Here is a 16,345-nt window from a genome sequence, read left to right as displayed (position 1 = left end):
AACAGTATTGTGCTTTTCCTAATGGGGAGGGGAGAGGGATATTCCCCTTTAAAATCAACTGAGGGTGAAGGTAACCAAATCATTATTTACAACGATTGGGTGTGCTTTCTTCCTCCAACTGAAAGTCTGCTTAGACAGCACATTTTAATTTGCTCTTTACTTGCTCGAGCAAAGAGAAGTAAGATTGGAGAGAAGGGGGCAGTGGTGAGTAGCTGATATAATACTCACTGGAGTAGTAAGGATATATGACTTTCCTGGGGTCAAGTGAATACTGTTGGTGCCTCACTAAGAGAACTTCCCAACAGGCAAGAGAACCCAAACAGCAAAAATCTGTGGCTCATAGTAGCCTACATCAAGGATTTGTGCACTGGGGAGACTAAATAATTGATGCAAGATAGCTTGCATTTGGATGTCTACAACCTAGAGACTATCAGTGGCCTTTTAGAGTTAGTACAGAAACAAAGACAACAATCAAAGACAGAATTTCACCGTGTATTAGAGTCTGGGTTCAACCTGAGACACAGAACCAGGAGGATATTTATTATAAGGAATTGGCTAATGTAATTGTCAGGGCTGGATAACGAAGTCTGTGGTCTGTTGGGCAGGCACAGAAAGAAAAGATCAGGAGCATGTTGGAAACCATAATAGGCCAAAGCTTCTTGTCCACAGGTAGTAAAGAAGGAAGGTCATGAGAAGGCTGGAACCCTAATGGCATGAACTATTTGGAATTTCTGAGCTCATGGAAAGCCTAATCTCTTTTTGAAAGAGCTTACTTGTTTAGGTCAGAGGTTAACCCACTCCAGTATTCTTGTCTGGGAAATCCTATGGACAGAGAGGCCTGATGGGCTACAGTCCATGGGGTTGAGAAGAGTCAGACACAACTGAGTGACTTTCACTTCACTTCACCGAGGATAGTCTTTCTTTTATTAACTTAAAGTCAGCTGATTAGGAACATCTGTCACACCTGCAAAAACCTTCATGGCAGCACATAGATTAGTGTTAGATTAAATAACTCGGGAATGTAGTTCAGCCTAGCCAAGTTTATACATCCAAAAGCCATCACACAGCGGCAACCACTGTCTGAGATATGTGTCCTTTCCCTTCCTCCCTGTGCCAATACACCAGGGAAGCTGGAGCCTAGCTCCTTTCTCTCAGAAGGAGTAAAACAGCAGATGTGTCCTTCCCCTATTCGTGCTCCTGGGGCTAGAAATCTGGCTGCAGTGGGAAGGGAAAAGCTTTGAAGGATATAAGCCACAATTTTAACAATTTTAAGCAAATAGGAAGTTATGAGATGTCATTAAGATACTTGCTGGAAAAAAAAAAAAACTTGCTGACTAGCAAGGAAAGGCGATTTAACAGCAAATTTGTGTACAATGACTACAGATAAAATTCCACTGAGTTGAGACAAGTAAATAACAAAGTGATGAGATTACAAAAATTAGAAGAACTATTGCAGATGTTAAATAAGGAAGAAAAAAAAGTGACTAGAGCGGTCAGGGAAGGCTTGTTTCTAAAAGGCAGGATTTGGACTGGGCCTTCTTAAAAGATGAGCAGTGTTTATAAAGCGGGAGCAGAGGGGAAACTAGTAGGAATAAAGACTTAAGAGAAACATATAACGTGGGGCATCAGGACAGGGAGAACACTGGAGTGAGGTCTCTGTCAAGGAGCTAAGTATTGATAGGGGCAAGGCTAGGCAGGGTCTTGAGAGCTAGGCAGTGGAGTTGAGACTCGGTGAGGTAGTTGGTAGGAAATGTTGTATGTTCTTGAATGGGGAAAGCTTGAGGGAAGTTTTTTGTTTTGTTTGAGTCTTTCAAAGGCATTAACGTGACAGTAGTATAATATAGTTGGATTTTAGAAGAGAAGGACTAGGATTCAAGGGGACTAGTTAGGATGCTGTTGCAATATGCTAGATGGGAATTCACAAAAATCTGATCCAGATTCAAAAGGTAAAATAAATTGGAGGAGAAAGGAAAAGTCTGAGAAATATTTCAGAGACAAAAACAATAAAATTGATGACCAAATGAAGTGTGATGGCACAAAGAATAATTGAGTGTTCCTTGGTTTCTAGCTTGGGGAACTAGAAAGATGGTGGTATTTCAAACATAAATGAGGAATTTAGGGACAGAAAGTCCATTTGGGAGACCAAGACTGTTAATTCAGTTTGTGACTAAAGCTAAAGTAATGATTCAAAGTGGAAATATCCTGATAAAAGTTGAAAAAAAGAGAACATCCAGATTAGTTTGACAGCATTATGCATGAAGTTGGAAGATCCAATTATGCATCCATTATGCATGCAAGTTGGAGATCCAGGCCAGGAACTGAAGGGCTTGGAGGCATAGGTGGTGTTTTTTAAAATGACTCTTCCAACTGAAGGTAGTGTTATTTAAAAGAGAAACGAATAAATAGGAACAGTTGGTTTACCCAGATGGTGTTAAAGAACAAAATGGGATTTGATTTCTGGACCATGGTTTAAGATCCTGGAACTGATGAGTTTTTGGCAATGAACAAGGGAAATATGTCATGAAGACAAAAAATAAAAAGGTTTCCTTTTTAAATTTTTTTTGTTTTGGGGGGAAGAAATCACTGGGAAGGAAATAGCAAATTGTTCTTGGGGAGAGGGGAAAGAACTAAAGAGAACTGAATGAACAAATACTGGTCTCAAAGAAAGAATAACATTGTAGAAGACACCCAGTGTTTCAAAAGAGTTAATTATAGGTGAAAGGAAGCTGAATATATTAATATTCTTTGAGATTTTACTATATGCCAGCACCATGGCAAATCCTTCATACAACATGGACATCTTTCTATATCAGTAAAGATCGGCATTATTATTTTAAATGGATGCATAGTGTAGGAGGGTCATTCTGGTGCGCTACAGTGAAGTCTCCTGTTCATACATTTTCCCAACCTTTTTATGTGCTCTCTTTTCTCAATACCAGATGAACTTAAAAAAAAAATTAAACAATTATCATGATTCAAATAATGTATTAAAAAGTATACAAAATGTTTTCTTTCTATTCTTATTTCCTGTCCCACCTCAATGATTATTAGTTTCCTTTGTATGTTTCCATAATTCCTTTATGTTTTACTTTTTTTTTTTATGTTTTACTTTTTATATTATATAAACAAATATAAATATATACTCTTATTTTTTCCTTTCTTAAAAAACACATAAGGTAAAAAGCATCTTGTGTTCATCTCTTTAGGGTAAAATCTTAGATGTGATATTGCTGAATTGAAGGGTAGTTTCAGTTAGAATCTTAAACCTATTGCCCAGTTGCTCATCAGAAAAATTGTATATAGCAACAGTGCATCAATGTCACAAAGTCCATTTTATTTCCTAATTTCAGTATTCCATATATCTGAAGATGTATGGGAATCCAGAATGAATGTTTAAAAAAATCATGATAATTCATACTACTAGTTTTGGTATCATACAGAAGTGATTATACAAAAGAATTTGGACTTAATAACTTATAGACAAATGGACACAATCAGATGGAAAGGTTTGATCTAACTTGTTATTTATTTTTCTGTGTTTATCTTATTGGGTTGATAGAGAGGTAGGAATGAAAAAATGGAAAAAATCAGTTATTTATTATTTAAAGAAATATAGTTTAATGAGACAAAGAATAATCATGATGAGAAATTGGGGCTGACTTAGGATGAGACTGAAAAAAGGGTAGACAATTTCATTGGGGCTTGTATACTGATAAGGCATATTGTTAGATCATCTCTTCCTATTACTTTAGGGGAAAAAAACTCTTGTTACAACCTCTGCTTTCTATTATTGCATTGATGCATGAGATTATAATGGAATTTAAAACTATAATTCAACTGATGAACATGTACATTTGTCTTTTTTTCCTTCTTAAATAGAATTGATTGCCTGGAGAAATGGATACGTCTCCCTCCAAAAAATATCCAGTTAAAAAACGGGTGAAAATACATCCAAACACAGTCATGGTGAAATATACGTCTCATTATCCTCAGCCTGGGGATGGTGGATATGAAGAAATCAATGAAGACTATGGAAGTTTTATGGAAGAAAATCCAAAGAAAGGCCTGCTGAGTGAAATGAAAAGAAAAGGAAGAACCTTCTTTGGAACCACGGATACCCGCCCTCCAACAGAAGACCCAGTGACCAATGAGATTGGACAGTTCCAAAGCTTTGCAGAAAAAAATATTTTTCAATCCAGAAAAATGTGGATAGTGCTGTTTGGATCTGCTTTGGCTCACGGATGTGTAGCTCTTATCACTAGGCTTGTTTCCGATCGTTCCAAAGTTCCATCTCTAGAACTGATTTTTATCCGTTCTGTTTTGCAGGTCTTATCTGTGTTAGTTGTGTGTTACTACCAGGAAGCCCCCTTTGGACCAAGTGGATACAGACTGCGACTTTTCTTTTACGGTGTATGCAATGTCATTTCTATCACCTGTGCTTATACATCATTTTCAATAGTTCCTCCCAGCAACGGGACCACTATGTGGAGAGCCACAACCACCGTCTTCAGTGCCATTTTGGCTTTTTTACTTGTAGATGAGAAAATGGCTTATGTTGACATGGTTACAGTGGTTTGCAGCATCTTAGGTGTTTGTCTTGTCATGATCCCCAACATTGTTGATGAAGATAATTCTTTGTTAAATGCCTGGAAAGAAGCCTTTGGGTACACTATGACTGTGATGGCTGGACTGACCACTGCTCTTTCCATGATAGTATACAGATCCATTAAGGAGAAGATCAGCATGTGGACTGCACTGTTTACATTTGGTTGGACTGGGACAGTCTGGGGAATATCTACTATGTTTGTTCTTCAAGAACCCATCATCCCATTAGATGGAGAAACCTGGAGTTATCTAATTGCTATATGCATTTGTTCTACTGCAGCCTTCTTGGGAGTTTATTATGCTTTAGACAAATTCCATCCAGCTTTGGTCAGCACAGTACAACATCTGGAGATTGTGGTAGCAATGGTGTTGCAGCTTCTAGTGCTACATATATTTCCTAGTGTCTATGATGTCTTTGGAGGGGTAATCATTATGATTAGTGTTTTTGTCCTTGCTGGCTATAAACTTTACTGGAGGGATTTAAGAAGGCAGGATTATCAGGAAATACTAGACTCTCCCATTAAATGAATACTTAATTATTATCTTGTTAATGTTCAGTTACTAATAGGTACACTGCCATTTTAATGTTCACCTATACATGTTTTTTTGTGTTGTATAACTGACAGAGTGCTATATATAATTAATATATGCAGATGTAGAAAAATTTATTCTAGTCTTCTAAATATTAAATTATGTGGAATATCATGAATCTGGTCTCTTTGCTGTTAATAATAAAAGGTAATTTTTATTATAAAATTATTATTTATTATAAATAATAAAAGGTGGTAGAGAATGTCAACTTTTAGTACTAAAGAACATAAGACTTGAAGAAATGACTCCTTTCCAGTGGAAATTCAGCAGTCCTAGAGATTAAGAAGTTAGAAAAAATGTTCATGTCCAATGTTCTATAAGTGTTCAACAAAAATCCTTCAATATTCAGAACTCTGTAAGATGAAATGCTGAATACCAAGCCCTCTTTTTGTCATCTGTTTGCATTAGGGACCTACAGATGATTGGGCTGGGTAAAGTAGCTGGAGTTGAGGCAAGAAAGAGGAAAACAAAGGAAAGGAGTTGGTTTTCCCTGGCAATGGTGGTCGTCCTGCCTTAGGAGAGGAAATTGTCTTCCCCTTGCTCTGGCCATATTAGGCAACGCATAGGAAATGGAGGTAGGGAGAATGTGGATTCCTGCCAGCTCTACTTAGTCTATGCCATTTTGTGCTGTATGGTGTGAGACTGAATGCTGCAGGAGGGTTTACTCATCCTCAGTTATGCCGATCTCTTCCAAACCTGCCCTTGTTTTTGATTTTGTAGCAAGTATGTGTGTGAGCTGCAGCAAAGGCACTCCTTACTCCTGGAAAAGACACTAACAGTAATCATAGTACAGCAGAAAACTGAAAACTTTGTGTACTGGATTCATTTCAAAAGAGCTAAAAGTCTGTAAAACTGCATAAGGTAGCATTAATTTGGATCCAATTTGGGAAGTTTTTACTAATTTAGCACAAACAAATGTTTATATGCTACTGGTTATTAAGTTATTGTTATTGAGCTATCTTAACTTCAGATACACTCATCTATAACTTTCCTGTGTGATGCTATGGCTCAGACCCTGCAAACAACATTTTTCCTATGCCAGCTGGTTGTCTTGCTAGGTTAGAGGTGATAGCTGCTCTCTGTAGTTACCACATCTGGGCTACTTCAGTGTTCCGTTTTTGCTTTTCCAGTCCATCAACACTCAGTAGTAAGTTCTGTTCTCTGTTGTAATATCTTTTGATTTCTGTTCTCTTGACTAACATGCCTTTAGATATACCCCAAAGGAACCCACAGCCATTTGTAGGGTGTTTGTGTTTTTGGGAAAATTTTAACATTCAGATTTTTCAGGAATTACTGGCTCTCAATAGAAATTATGCAAATTGAAGCAAAGAAACAAAAAGATTTGTAAAAAAAATGAATAGGTCTTAGAATGATCTGTACTAAGGAGTAAGAAATTTAGCATAAATGTAAATATAGTCACAGAGAAAGACAGAATGGGCAGGAAAAAATACTTGAAGAAATGCTGGCTAAGAGTCTTCCAAATTCAATAAAAAGATACAATAACCAGCAAGCCACACATCCAGGGAAATAAGTGAACACCCCAGCAGCATAAATACAAAGAAAACCACACCTAGAAACATACTATAACTGCTGATAAACTAAGATAAAGAAACAAACCTTAAAAGCAGCCTGACCTACAGAAAAACAATTACAGCCAGCTTCTCATCAGAAACAGTGGAGGCCAGAAAGCAACAGAATGACAGTTTAAAGTGCTGTTAAGAAAACTCTTTGATGATTTCTCACTGCCTATAGTATAAAAACAAAGGCCCTTAACTTGTTTAACCCATTCTTGCTTACACTTTGTCATCTTTTGCTCTAGCAATATTCTACTGTTGTGTACTTCCTTTTTTAAAAAATTAAAAAAAAAATTTATGGAGGCCCCTCTATATGAAAAGCCCTTCTCTTCGTTGCCTACTTGTTTACCTTGACTCTCTTGACCACCACACACCTCCCCTCGCATTGTGGCCTAATGTCTCCCTGTAAACATCTATTGCTGTATTTACTATACAAATAATAAGCATCAGTTGAAATTTCATTCTCTGACATTGGATGGAGCTCCTTTAAGACTGATTTTTAGATCTCTGGTATGTATTGTAGTGCTTATCACAGAGTGAACTCAGTAAATTTTTGTTTAATTAATTCTCATAAGAGTAATACTACTCAACCCAGAAAGTGAATTTAGTTACTGCTGCTGCTGCTGCTAAGTCACTTCAGTCGTGTCCGACTCTGTGTGACCCCTGCTGTGCCAGCAGCCCACCAGGCTCCCCCATCCCTGGGATTCTCCAGGCAAGAACACTGGAGTGGGTTGCCATTTCCTTCTCCAATGCAGGAAAGTGAAAAGTGAGAGTGAAGTCACTCAGTCGTGTCAGACTCTTCGTGACCCCATGGACGGCAGCCTACCAGGCTCCTCCGTCCATGGGATTTTCCAGGCAAGAGTAATGGAGTGGGGTGCCATTGCCTTCTCCAATTTAGTTATTAGAGTTCACTAATTTCTACACTTCACAGTCAAGCCTGTGATTAGTGACTTCTTACTGATTTAGTAGGTAGGATTTTGTTTCTGTTTGTTTTGTCCTACATAGTCCTTACAGTGATATTAAACCAGATCATTCTCTCTAATCATTTCTAACTATAAGTCCTCAATAGTTTCCTGGGAAAGGTCTTGACACACGGAGGCTCATTTTTCCTTTCCTTGTCTTCCCAAATTCTTTCCTCTGGGATGAATGAAGTGAACTACCTATGTGTTCTTATCCTAGATTGATTAGCTACCTGTATCTGAAACCCCATTTCTAGTCCATAGATCATAAGTTTTGACCTAAATGTTGTTGCCTGATTCTGGCTAGTCCACTCAGAACTAATTAGCAGGGTTGATTCCCGTTTTTGGTTTGAGTTCCGCTAAAAGAGAGGAAGAAGAAGTCAAGCACATGTTTCTATTCGGAAGTTGGGGAGACAGTGTGAAAGGTCTCTGGGACAACACCCACCCCTTACAAACATGGGGTCCATCATTCTAAGTACACTATAGAACAATGTCATACATGACTTCCTATCTACCCCAATGCTTTCCTCTCATTGCTGTTTCCTTATTTTTATTCTTCAATTCCTTCTCTTTCTCTTATATTTTTTGAGTTTTTCTTTCTTTCTTTCTTAAGAGTTCCTGGTAAGAATTACCAGGATTATTAGGGAACATTTAAAGAAAAGTTAAAAGGAAAACACGTATTTACAGGAAACTAAAATCCTTTTATGAAAAAGTTCTCTCCCTTATTTCTTCTATTACTTAAACAGATGGCCCACAGTAGTTAATAGATCTGAATCAAAATCTCACAGTCTGTTCAGATCATTGACCATTCAAAATACATAATCCCTTACAAAATAAAATCTAAAGTTACGACTTCAGCATATTTTTTTCCTGGGTTTATTTTCCCCATTTATGGAAGTGGACTAAGCTATCTGATAGCAAGGACTATTTTACCTGTTATACTTGCATTCACATTCCCCTAATCCCATCACATGTTAAAAAACTAAAGTTGAAACAAGCCAAGTATAGCTAAGTTTGTTATAAGCCAGGTGTACCTAACAGTTTGTTGTGTGAAACTATTTTGGAGAAATAGTTTCAACCTCTGGACAATGGGTTTATACAGCTTCAAAAAATGAATGAAATATCTCGATCCATAAACTTTATAAGATGTATCAACAAATAAAACTATTGTGTTAGACAGAGCTATAACAATAGTGTGGGCTGCTATAACAAAATGCCATAGACTGGGTGGCTTAAACAACAAAAATTTAACTTGTCACAGTTTTGGAGATTGGAAGTCCCACATCTGGATGGTTAGTTTCTGGTGAATGCTCTCTTCCTGGTTTGCACATGGCTGCCTTCTCACTGTGTCTTCTAGTTGTGAGGACAGACAGCAAGACAGTGTCTATGTCTCTGCAGTCACTTCTTATAAAGGACACTAATTCTATAGGATTAGGGCCCCACTCTTATCACCTCAGTTAACCTAAATTACCTCTGAAAGGTCTTGTCTCCAAATACACTCACATTGGGGGCTTAGAGCTTCAACATATGAATTTTGAGAGGGGGACACAATTCAGTCCATAGCAGCCACGATAAAATATACAAAGGTACTTAGATCCTTAGAATAAACCCCAAATCCACTTACATTATTGACTTCAGATCCTAATTATAGGATATAGATGGAGTTGCTGCCCAGATTTTCTTGGTCCACTTGCCCTCTCAGCTTGAGGCCAGGAAGGGGCCACAGGTGATTTATGCTTGACCGTTTGATTCTATATATGGCAAGTGAACCATATTCCTCTATTAGGATCCAAATGAATAATTCTGAAGTTAAATACAGAAAAGCATAAACGAATGAAATTGGGAATCGAAGCTGTACTAATGCCTTAAACAATACTGACGATCTACCATGTGCTAGAATCTGCCTGAAAAGTGGGAGACCTGGGTTCGATCCCTATGTCGGGAAGATCCCCTGGAGAAGGAAATGGCAACCTACTCCAGTTTTCTTGCCTGGACAATTCCATGTGTTACAGTCCATGGGGTGGCAAAGCGTCAGACAGGACTAAGTGCCTAACACTACCATGTGCTAGGTACTGGGGAAAAACTGAGTACTGACATGATTCCTGATTTGAGTTTACAATCCAGGTAGGGGTAGGGAGGTCTTCCCAGGTGGTAAAGAATCCCCTTGCCAGTGCAGGAGACACTGGTTGGATCCCTAGGAAATGGCAACCGGCTCCAGTATTCTTGCCAGGCAAATTCCATGGAGAGAGGAGCCTGGTGGGCTTCAGATTCATGAAGTCGCAAAAAGTCTGGCTCTTTCAGCAACTGGATGGGGAAAACACCTGTGCACTCACCAGGCTCCCCTGGGCGGGAAACGCCTAAGCAGAGCCGCAGAGAAGCCTGGGGAGGAAGAGGCAGGTGATGGAGTCTGAAGCGCCGCCGTAGGGAGAACCAACTTACTGATGGCAGGTGTCTGGGGCTGGGCCGCTAAGGACAGACCTGGCACCGAAAGTCACTGTCTTCACAGCAAGGTTACCGCAGCCAAGAATGGAAGCTATCCACGCACCAGGGCGCTTCGAAGGCCCTCAGACTCAGCTTATTTTGATTTGTGGTTCAAATTAAGGACACGTCTTACATTTTTCTCTCAGGACTCCACGTTCAGGCCTTTTTGTTTGCTTTTCATTTTCGCTCCCCGTCCCTAACAACTTTCCGCTGGTAAGACCTTCTTCAGGTGCAGAAACCAGAAGGAAGCTCCCAGAGCAGTCGGGGCTTAACTCGGAAAGCAGTCAGTTTTGCTATGGACTCTCCTGTGGCGCTGAGGAGGAAGGCCCCAGAATAATCAGCGAGAGACACAAAAGCATCAAAACCAAGAGACAGGCAGGGTGCTTCTGTCTCTCTCACTCCCTCTCCGCGAAGCAGCCTCAGCTCCTCACCCAAGCACAGCAATTGATTGACAGGCAGGCTCGCCCAATCCCAGCGTGGCGAAGACCGCCCTCGCATCAGTGATAGGAGGGAAGGGGAAGACTGAACCTATCAGATTGGGCAGGGAGGGGGGTTTCCTGTCCGCGCGGGTCCGCCCAGGGCCTCGCGACCAGTCGGCGCTGCAGCCCCGCCCTCCCGCCGCGCGCGCCCCGCCCCTCTCCCCAGAGCTACGCGGCGGCAGAGCGGAGGCCTCGTGCCGTAACGGCCATCGCGGCGGCCGTGGCGGCGTCCCTGCCCTCCTCAAGTGAGCTGGCGCCGCCCGGGCTCGGCAGAGGGGAGGTGAGACGGTCCTGCCGGCAGGCAGACGCACAGACAGTCTTTTCTCGTCCGGGGAACCCACATAGCCCGTTACTTGCCGCGGTGCTTCCTCTTCTCTGCTGAAGTTAGCTCCCGGGGCGCCGTCTGCCGGCCGGGAGCTAAGCCGGAGGGGGCGGGGAGGCCGCTTGGTCGGGCCTGGGCTTTTTGCCTCGCGGCTCCGCGCGACCCTCCGGCCACTGCCCTGGGCGCCGCAGCCCTACGACCTTCCTGTCTATCCCTGGAGCGTTGGGTCCGGGTGAGCGTTGCGGCCGGCCGCCCCCGGAGGCTGGGAGGTCGAGTGTGTGGCGTGCACCCTTCTCCTTTTCTTGTCCTCTCTAAAAGTCCTGGCGGCTGTTGTGGCGCATTCCGGGGCCGCGGAGGTAGGGACGTGGTGGTGGAGGTGGTGGTGGGGGCGCTCACCTCTAGGAGTGGGAGGGAGCCGTTCCGGGTGCGGAGGATGGACATCCTCGGGATGCGCCTCCCGCCCCTCCCCCCACCCAGCCCCCAGCCGTTTCCCTCGTCGGGAAACCTGGGTTATTTTAATCTTCTGGATTCGTACGTGAGTTACTTGGGCTGTAAGCTTTTGACTTGAGTTGTAATATATCCCGGGAAAAAAAGGTATCTTGATAGTTGGTTTTGTAACCTTTCTTCTGTCTGTCCATAAAAGTTTGCCGTTAGAAGCTCGGGAAGCTGGATTTTGTGTGGGACTGAGAACCCTTTATAGACGCCCAGTTTAGCGTCACACTAATGAACTAGTCACTTAAAATAATTCTGCCCGTTGAGTTTGGCAAGAAACCATGGGAATTAGGAAAGGATGAGTTGAAGGAGAAATTTCTATCCGCATCTTGGGTGGCGAGCAAAAAAAGCGCACTGTCCAGTCAGGACGAGTAAGTGTTGCAAGACGTATTCATTTTTTAAAATCTTATTTTGGTAGCTGTAAGAAAGACCAGCCATACAGTTTATTAAGCAAGTGGAAAGCAATGTGTCTCAACCTTCAGGGAGTTTACAGAGTAAATGGGGAAATTATCCAAGAAGAAGGTTCTGTTTGTCTGGTAATTGTCAGTAATGTTCAGTTCTTAAATAGGTATCCCATTCATAGTTTGATAGAAACTCGAGAACTATGCATTGGTTGATTAATAGTAGTTTTATTTCATTTTCATTGCAAACTTTACCATTTTCTTTGGAAAATTGTGAACAGTTTACACAATGTTCAAGATTTCTCAGCTGTGCTTGTTCATATATTAAATTTTAAACTTGTTTTCTCTGTTTTTCTAAATATTTAGTCTAGATTTTACTAGTGCTTTCAGGTCCTTGAAAATAAAACTTGAAACATACATGGTAAGTTTTTTTAGATATTGAAATATGTTTTAGGCCACTGGATTTTTGCACCTTTGAGAACTTCCCTGTCAAAACTCAAGGTAGATTTGATGCAAATGTTGTTATAAATCACTTGTCAAGAAGACTTAATAAATACATATCCTGTTTATTTTATTCTTTTATAGTTTAACAATTTTTACAATTTACTTACCTTTGTAATATGGAAGAATACCAGATATTTTTCAGCCTACACCAGAAGACTAAATGATTTACTTATTTAGTCAATAAGTAGAATTGGAGGAAACTCTTGAAATCACTAAGCATTTAACAAATTCTCTGTCAATACTTTGCTGTGCTGTTTTAGGAAGACAACTGACAGGACCAAAAATGACATTTAAAGATTATTTAATAAGGCAACAAATCTGTCTGGATGTTCCTCACTTTCTTTGAAAGATATAATTTATAGTCTTCCTTCAAAACTGATTCCATACACTGACTTTGTTTTGGTGATATTTATCATGCCTTCAACTACCCAAGCATAAGCCTTGGTTTTATCTTAGACTTCCTCTCACCACATAACATTGCCCAATTTTTGTCAGCCATTTTCTGAAATTTCTTTCAGATATCTGTTCTTCCCACTAGTTTTCTTTTTTCCCCCCAGTAGCTTTTAACCGGATTTTCTGCCTCTTTTCTCCCTGCTTAGTATGTCCTGTCTTGTTCTAAAATAATGCTTCCACCGCCCTCACTGTTAAGCCAGCATTCGTTCCCTGTTATTTAGAGTATAGTTCAGAATTCCCAGCCTTCTAACAGTCTGCTCAAAACCTGTTTTTTTTTTAATGATAGCAGTAATTCTCTATAGGAGCTGTCCACCCTAACACAAACCAATCTTTTGTTCTCATCTAGATTGTGTATTTTTCTGCCTTCATGTCTGTTGACACTTTGACTGCCTGTTTATTGCTAGTATTCTTTAAAAGAAATTTTCCTCCTTAAATTAAGTGGCAAGTAAAGTCAGATTTTGTTGACATTTCATATTTGGTCCTTTCTCACAGCCTTCTAAATCCTTCTGTTCCCTGTGTTGTTACTTTCCTTTGAACCCACAGTCCTTACTGTTTTGTCATTTCTTTGGTTTTTAATATGTGTACTTGTATTATAATACTATGGAACAGTATTGTGGGAATGTTGGAATCCATCTTTCCGTTTTATACATAGGGAAAATGTAATCCATATGGACTGAGTTCACTGAAATTCACCTAGTGACCCTGGCAGAGCTCACTTAAACCTTAATTTCCTACTATTTCCTAACTCAAGTTCTGTATATTAAAAAAAAAACATTTATGTGTGTATTCTTATGAAACTATACTTCTTTTCATCTCTTGCAATATCATTTTGTATTGTTTGCATCACATAACTTTGCATTGTGTGTATTAACTAGATTCAGAACTTCTGTATGAGGGGAGGGGAATCTTTATGACCTGAATTGTTTGAATCATTGAAACAGTGATTTAAAGTCTATACGAAGTCTTTCTCTAGCTTGTTGGGTATATTAACAGCATTAACTAAAATAAATTGGCGTGTCCACTGTTGAGTCCTATGACCCATTAAAAATGAATCTCTTACAAGTTTTACTGTTGGATTTTAGTTTGAATCTCTTGAAAAAGAGAAACTCTTTGGGAGCCTTGAAAGTAAATGTAAACAAATGTTTTACTTGTAAGGCATCTTGAATTTATTGATCTAACTAAATGCTCTTTTTGATAGAACAGGAACATTTTTGCTATTTTTTCATTTTGTTCTGTCAAGAACCAGATTATTGAGCAATCTGTTTACTGAGCAGAACATTCTGAAAATCATTTGTTCCACTTGGAAAGTTGGAGAGCTTTTGTATGTTTATTCTTCACACTCTGCCCGCCCCCCCCCCCCCCCCAACTCTAAAGTTTCTGTTAAAACCAGCAGCATAGAGTTTCCTTGGTATTTTTCTTAATATTTATGTAACAAGACAAGTAGCACGGAAAAATTAGGTGAAATATCTCGAGGGTATGCTTGGCATTTTTGGCCTGAAACAAATTAGAAGCTATTTTTGTTTTATTTTTTGGTTGTTTGTAAATGGCTTATTTTTATTTGTTTAAATAAATTATCTGCTAAAATAAACTGTTGAAACACTGATTCTCTTGTTCTTTATTCCTGAAATTGTACTTAAGGAGTGCTAAATTGGATAAGTGTGCTATGAGTAATTTCTGTTCAAACAGACCAGTTGAATAAAGCAGTGAGAGTATGGCTTGGGGAAATCTTTTTAAAAAATGAATGCATCTAAAAAGGTTTTTTTGTGTGTGTGTGTGAACTATCCTTCCAGAAGTCTCAGTACATGCTTCAAAATCATGTTGCACTTAGATCAGTTGAGATAATAAATATAACAAAGAATTTAGTATTCCTTGTACTTTATGCCTATTCCAGGTATATTATGAAAATATTTTATTAATTAAACAATGCATTGGAAAAGTTTTTGGAAATGCTTGATCACTTCCAGATACTGTATGTTTTTAAGTAACATTATTTTTAGGTACATTTAGAATACCTCCTATACCACCTCTCAATTTGCTGCCTGGGAAGTCAGTTAATTTTTTTTTTCTTTTTTTTTTAACTTGTTCTTAGAAAGCCCTGTGAAATTTTCCATGGTTTAGCTTTTGCCAGCTTCTATCTGCATCTCTTGTCATTATCTTTTTTCCTTTAGGCTGCTCTTTGGGCCTTGAATAACCAAGCTCTTTTTTGCCTTGTAGCCTGTAAACCCGTCTTGGCAGATGGCTTCCTTAGGGTAATAAGTATTAAGTTTGGCTGCTAATAATAAAAACACATCAAATAATAATTTCTCTCCTATGCCAGAGAAATCCAAAGTTTGCATGGCACTTGTTTTTTAAGTGGTATTCCTAGTTTTTTTTTCTATTATAATAACCTTGAAATAAAGATCTTTGTGTATAAGGCCTTAGAAAATTTTCCTTTTGCTTAGTGTGTGGGATCCAATTGAAACGTCCATTAATTTCTTTAAAAACTTGTTTAGAGACAGTATTGTTATATTTTTTTAAATTTTAAGGTGCCCAAATTTCATTGTATCCATAATGAATTTTTCCATTTGTAGGCATCGTATTACCCATCACCCAGGTCAAAGTATAGAACATTCCCAGTGCTCCAGAAGGCTCTCTCCTGCTTCCTCCCAATCTGTGCCTCTTGCTTCCCCAAAGTAATCACCGTTTTCACCTGTATTACCATAGATTATTTTTGCCTGTTCTTGAACTTGATGTAAGTGGAACCATACTATATATACTCTTTTGTGGCTGCTTTTACTTAACTTTATGTTTGTGGATTCACCCATGATGTTGGGTGCAGAAGTAGTTGGTCTTATTCACTGATGACTGTATTTTGTTGGATGAATAGATATGGAAAAAAAAATCACCATTAATGAATATTTATTTCCTTTTTTTTTTTTTTTTAAAGCAGTTGTGAATAAAGCAGCTGTGAACATTTACTTACAACTCTTTTAGTGGACATACACCCTTATTTCTTTTGAGTATATATATGTGGGAGTAGAATTGCTCTGTTTTTGTTTACTAGTTTTTGCACTTGATCAAACTAGTTCTTTAGCTGGTCTACAGTAGTTTCCTGGGATTTCCCCCATTACCATAAAACTATTCCCTTTGTCTTAAATTTCTTATTTGCTGTGAATCATAATTTTTTTTAAATTGGTTTGATACCCCCCCCCCCCCTTTTTTGACAGGTTATATCCCACAGTAGATTCCTGTGAAAACTTGAGATCTGCATTAATAACCCCTCCTTTATTTATTTATGTAGGTCTTCCCACTGATTTGGTTGGTTGAGTAATGTATTGTAGGTTGGAAATAATTTCCCTTAGAAATTCTGAAGGCATCTCTCCATTGTTTTCTAGTTTGTAACTGTTTTAGGAATTCTGAAGACATTCTGATTCCTGATCCTAATGCTTTTGGCCATTTTGGAATTTTTTTAATTTCAGGAGACTGTGACTTGGCATACTCTCAT

General features: G+C 39.2%; 2 protein-coding genes across 5 annotated transcripts in view; both read left to right on the top strand.

The window, feature by feature from the left end:
• SLC35G2 (solute carrier family 35 member G2) overlaps positions 1-5,307 on the top strand; it is a 39,048-nt gene extending 33,741 nt beyond the window's left edge. For both annotated transcript variants that reach the window (XM_043474325.1, XM_043474326.1), the window contains exon 2: positions 3,880-5,307. In XM_043474325.1, coding sequence (XP_043330260.1) covers positions 3,898-5,133 — 1,236 coding nt within the window. In that variant the 5' untranslated portion in view covers positions 3,880-3,897 and the 3' untranslated portion in view covers positions 5,134-5,307. The remainder of the gene's footprint in view (positions 1-3,879) is intronic.
• A 5,540-nt stretch (positions 5,308-10,847) lies between these two features.
• The window catches only part of NCK1 (NCK adaptor protein 1), a 79,877-nt gene continuing 74,379 nt past the window's right edge, over positions 10,848-16,345 (top strand). The window contains exon 1 of one of the 3 annotated variants that reach the window (XM_043474327.1): positions 10,848-10,969. The gene's annotated coding sequence lies outside the window, so the exon portion shown is untranslated. Of the gene's footprint in view, positions 10,970-11,007; positions 11,244-11,346; positions 11,368-16,345 lie in introns of those variants that run through there. The other 2 variants (XM_043474330.1, XM_043474331.1) reach the window with 2 other exon arrangements.

Source organism: Cervus canadensis, chromosome 7, assembly GCF_019320065.1.
Source record: "Cervus canadensis isolate Bull #8, Minnesota chromosome 7, ASM1932006v1, whole genome shotgun sequence".
In the NCBI taxonomy this organism is placed as follows: Eukaryota; Metazoa; Chordata; class Mammalia; order Artiodactyla; family Cervidae; genus Cervus; species Cervus canadensis.
Note: the sequence above shows the minus strand (reverse complement) of the source record. Positions and strands in the feature narration are given on the sequence as shown.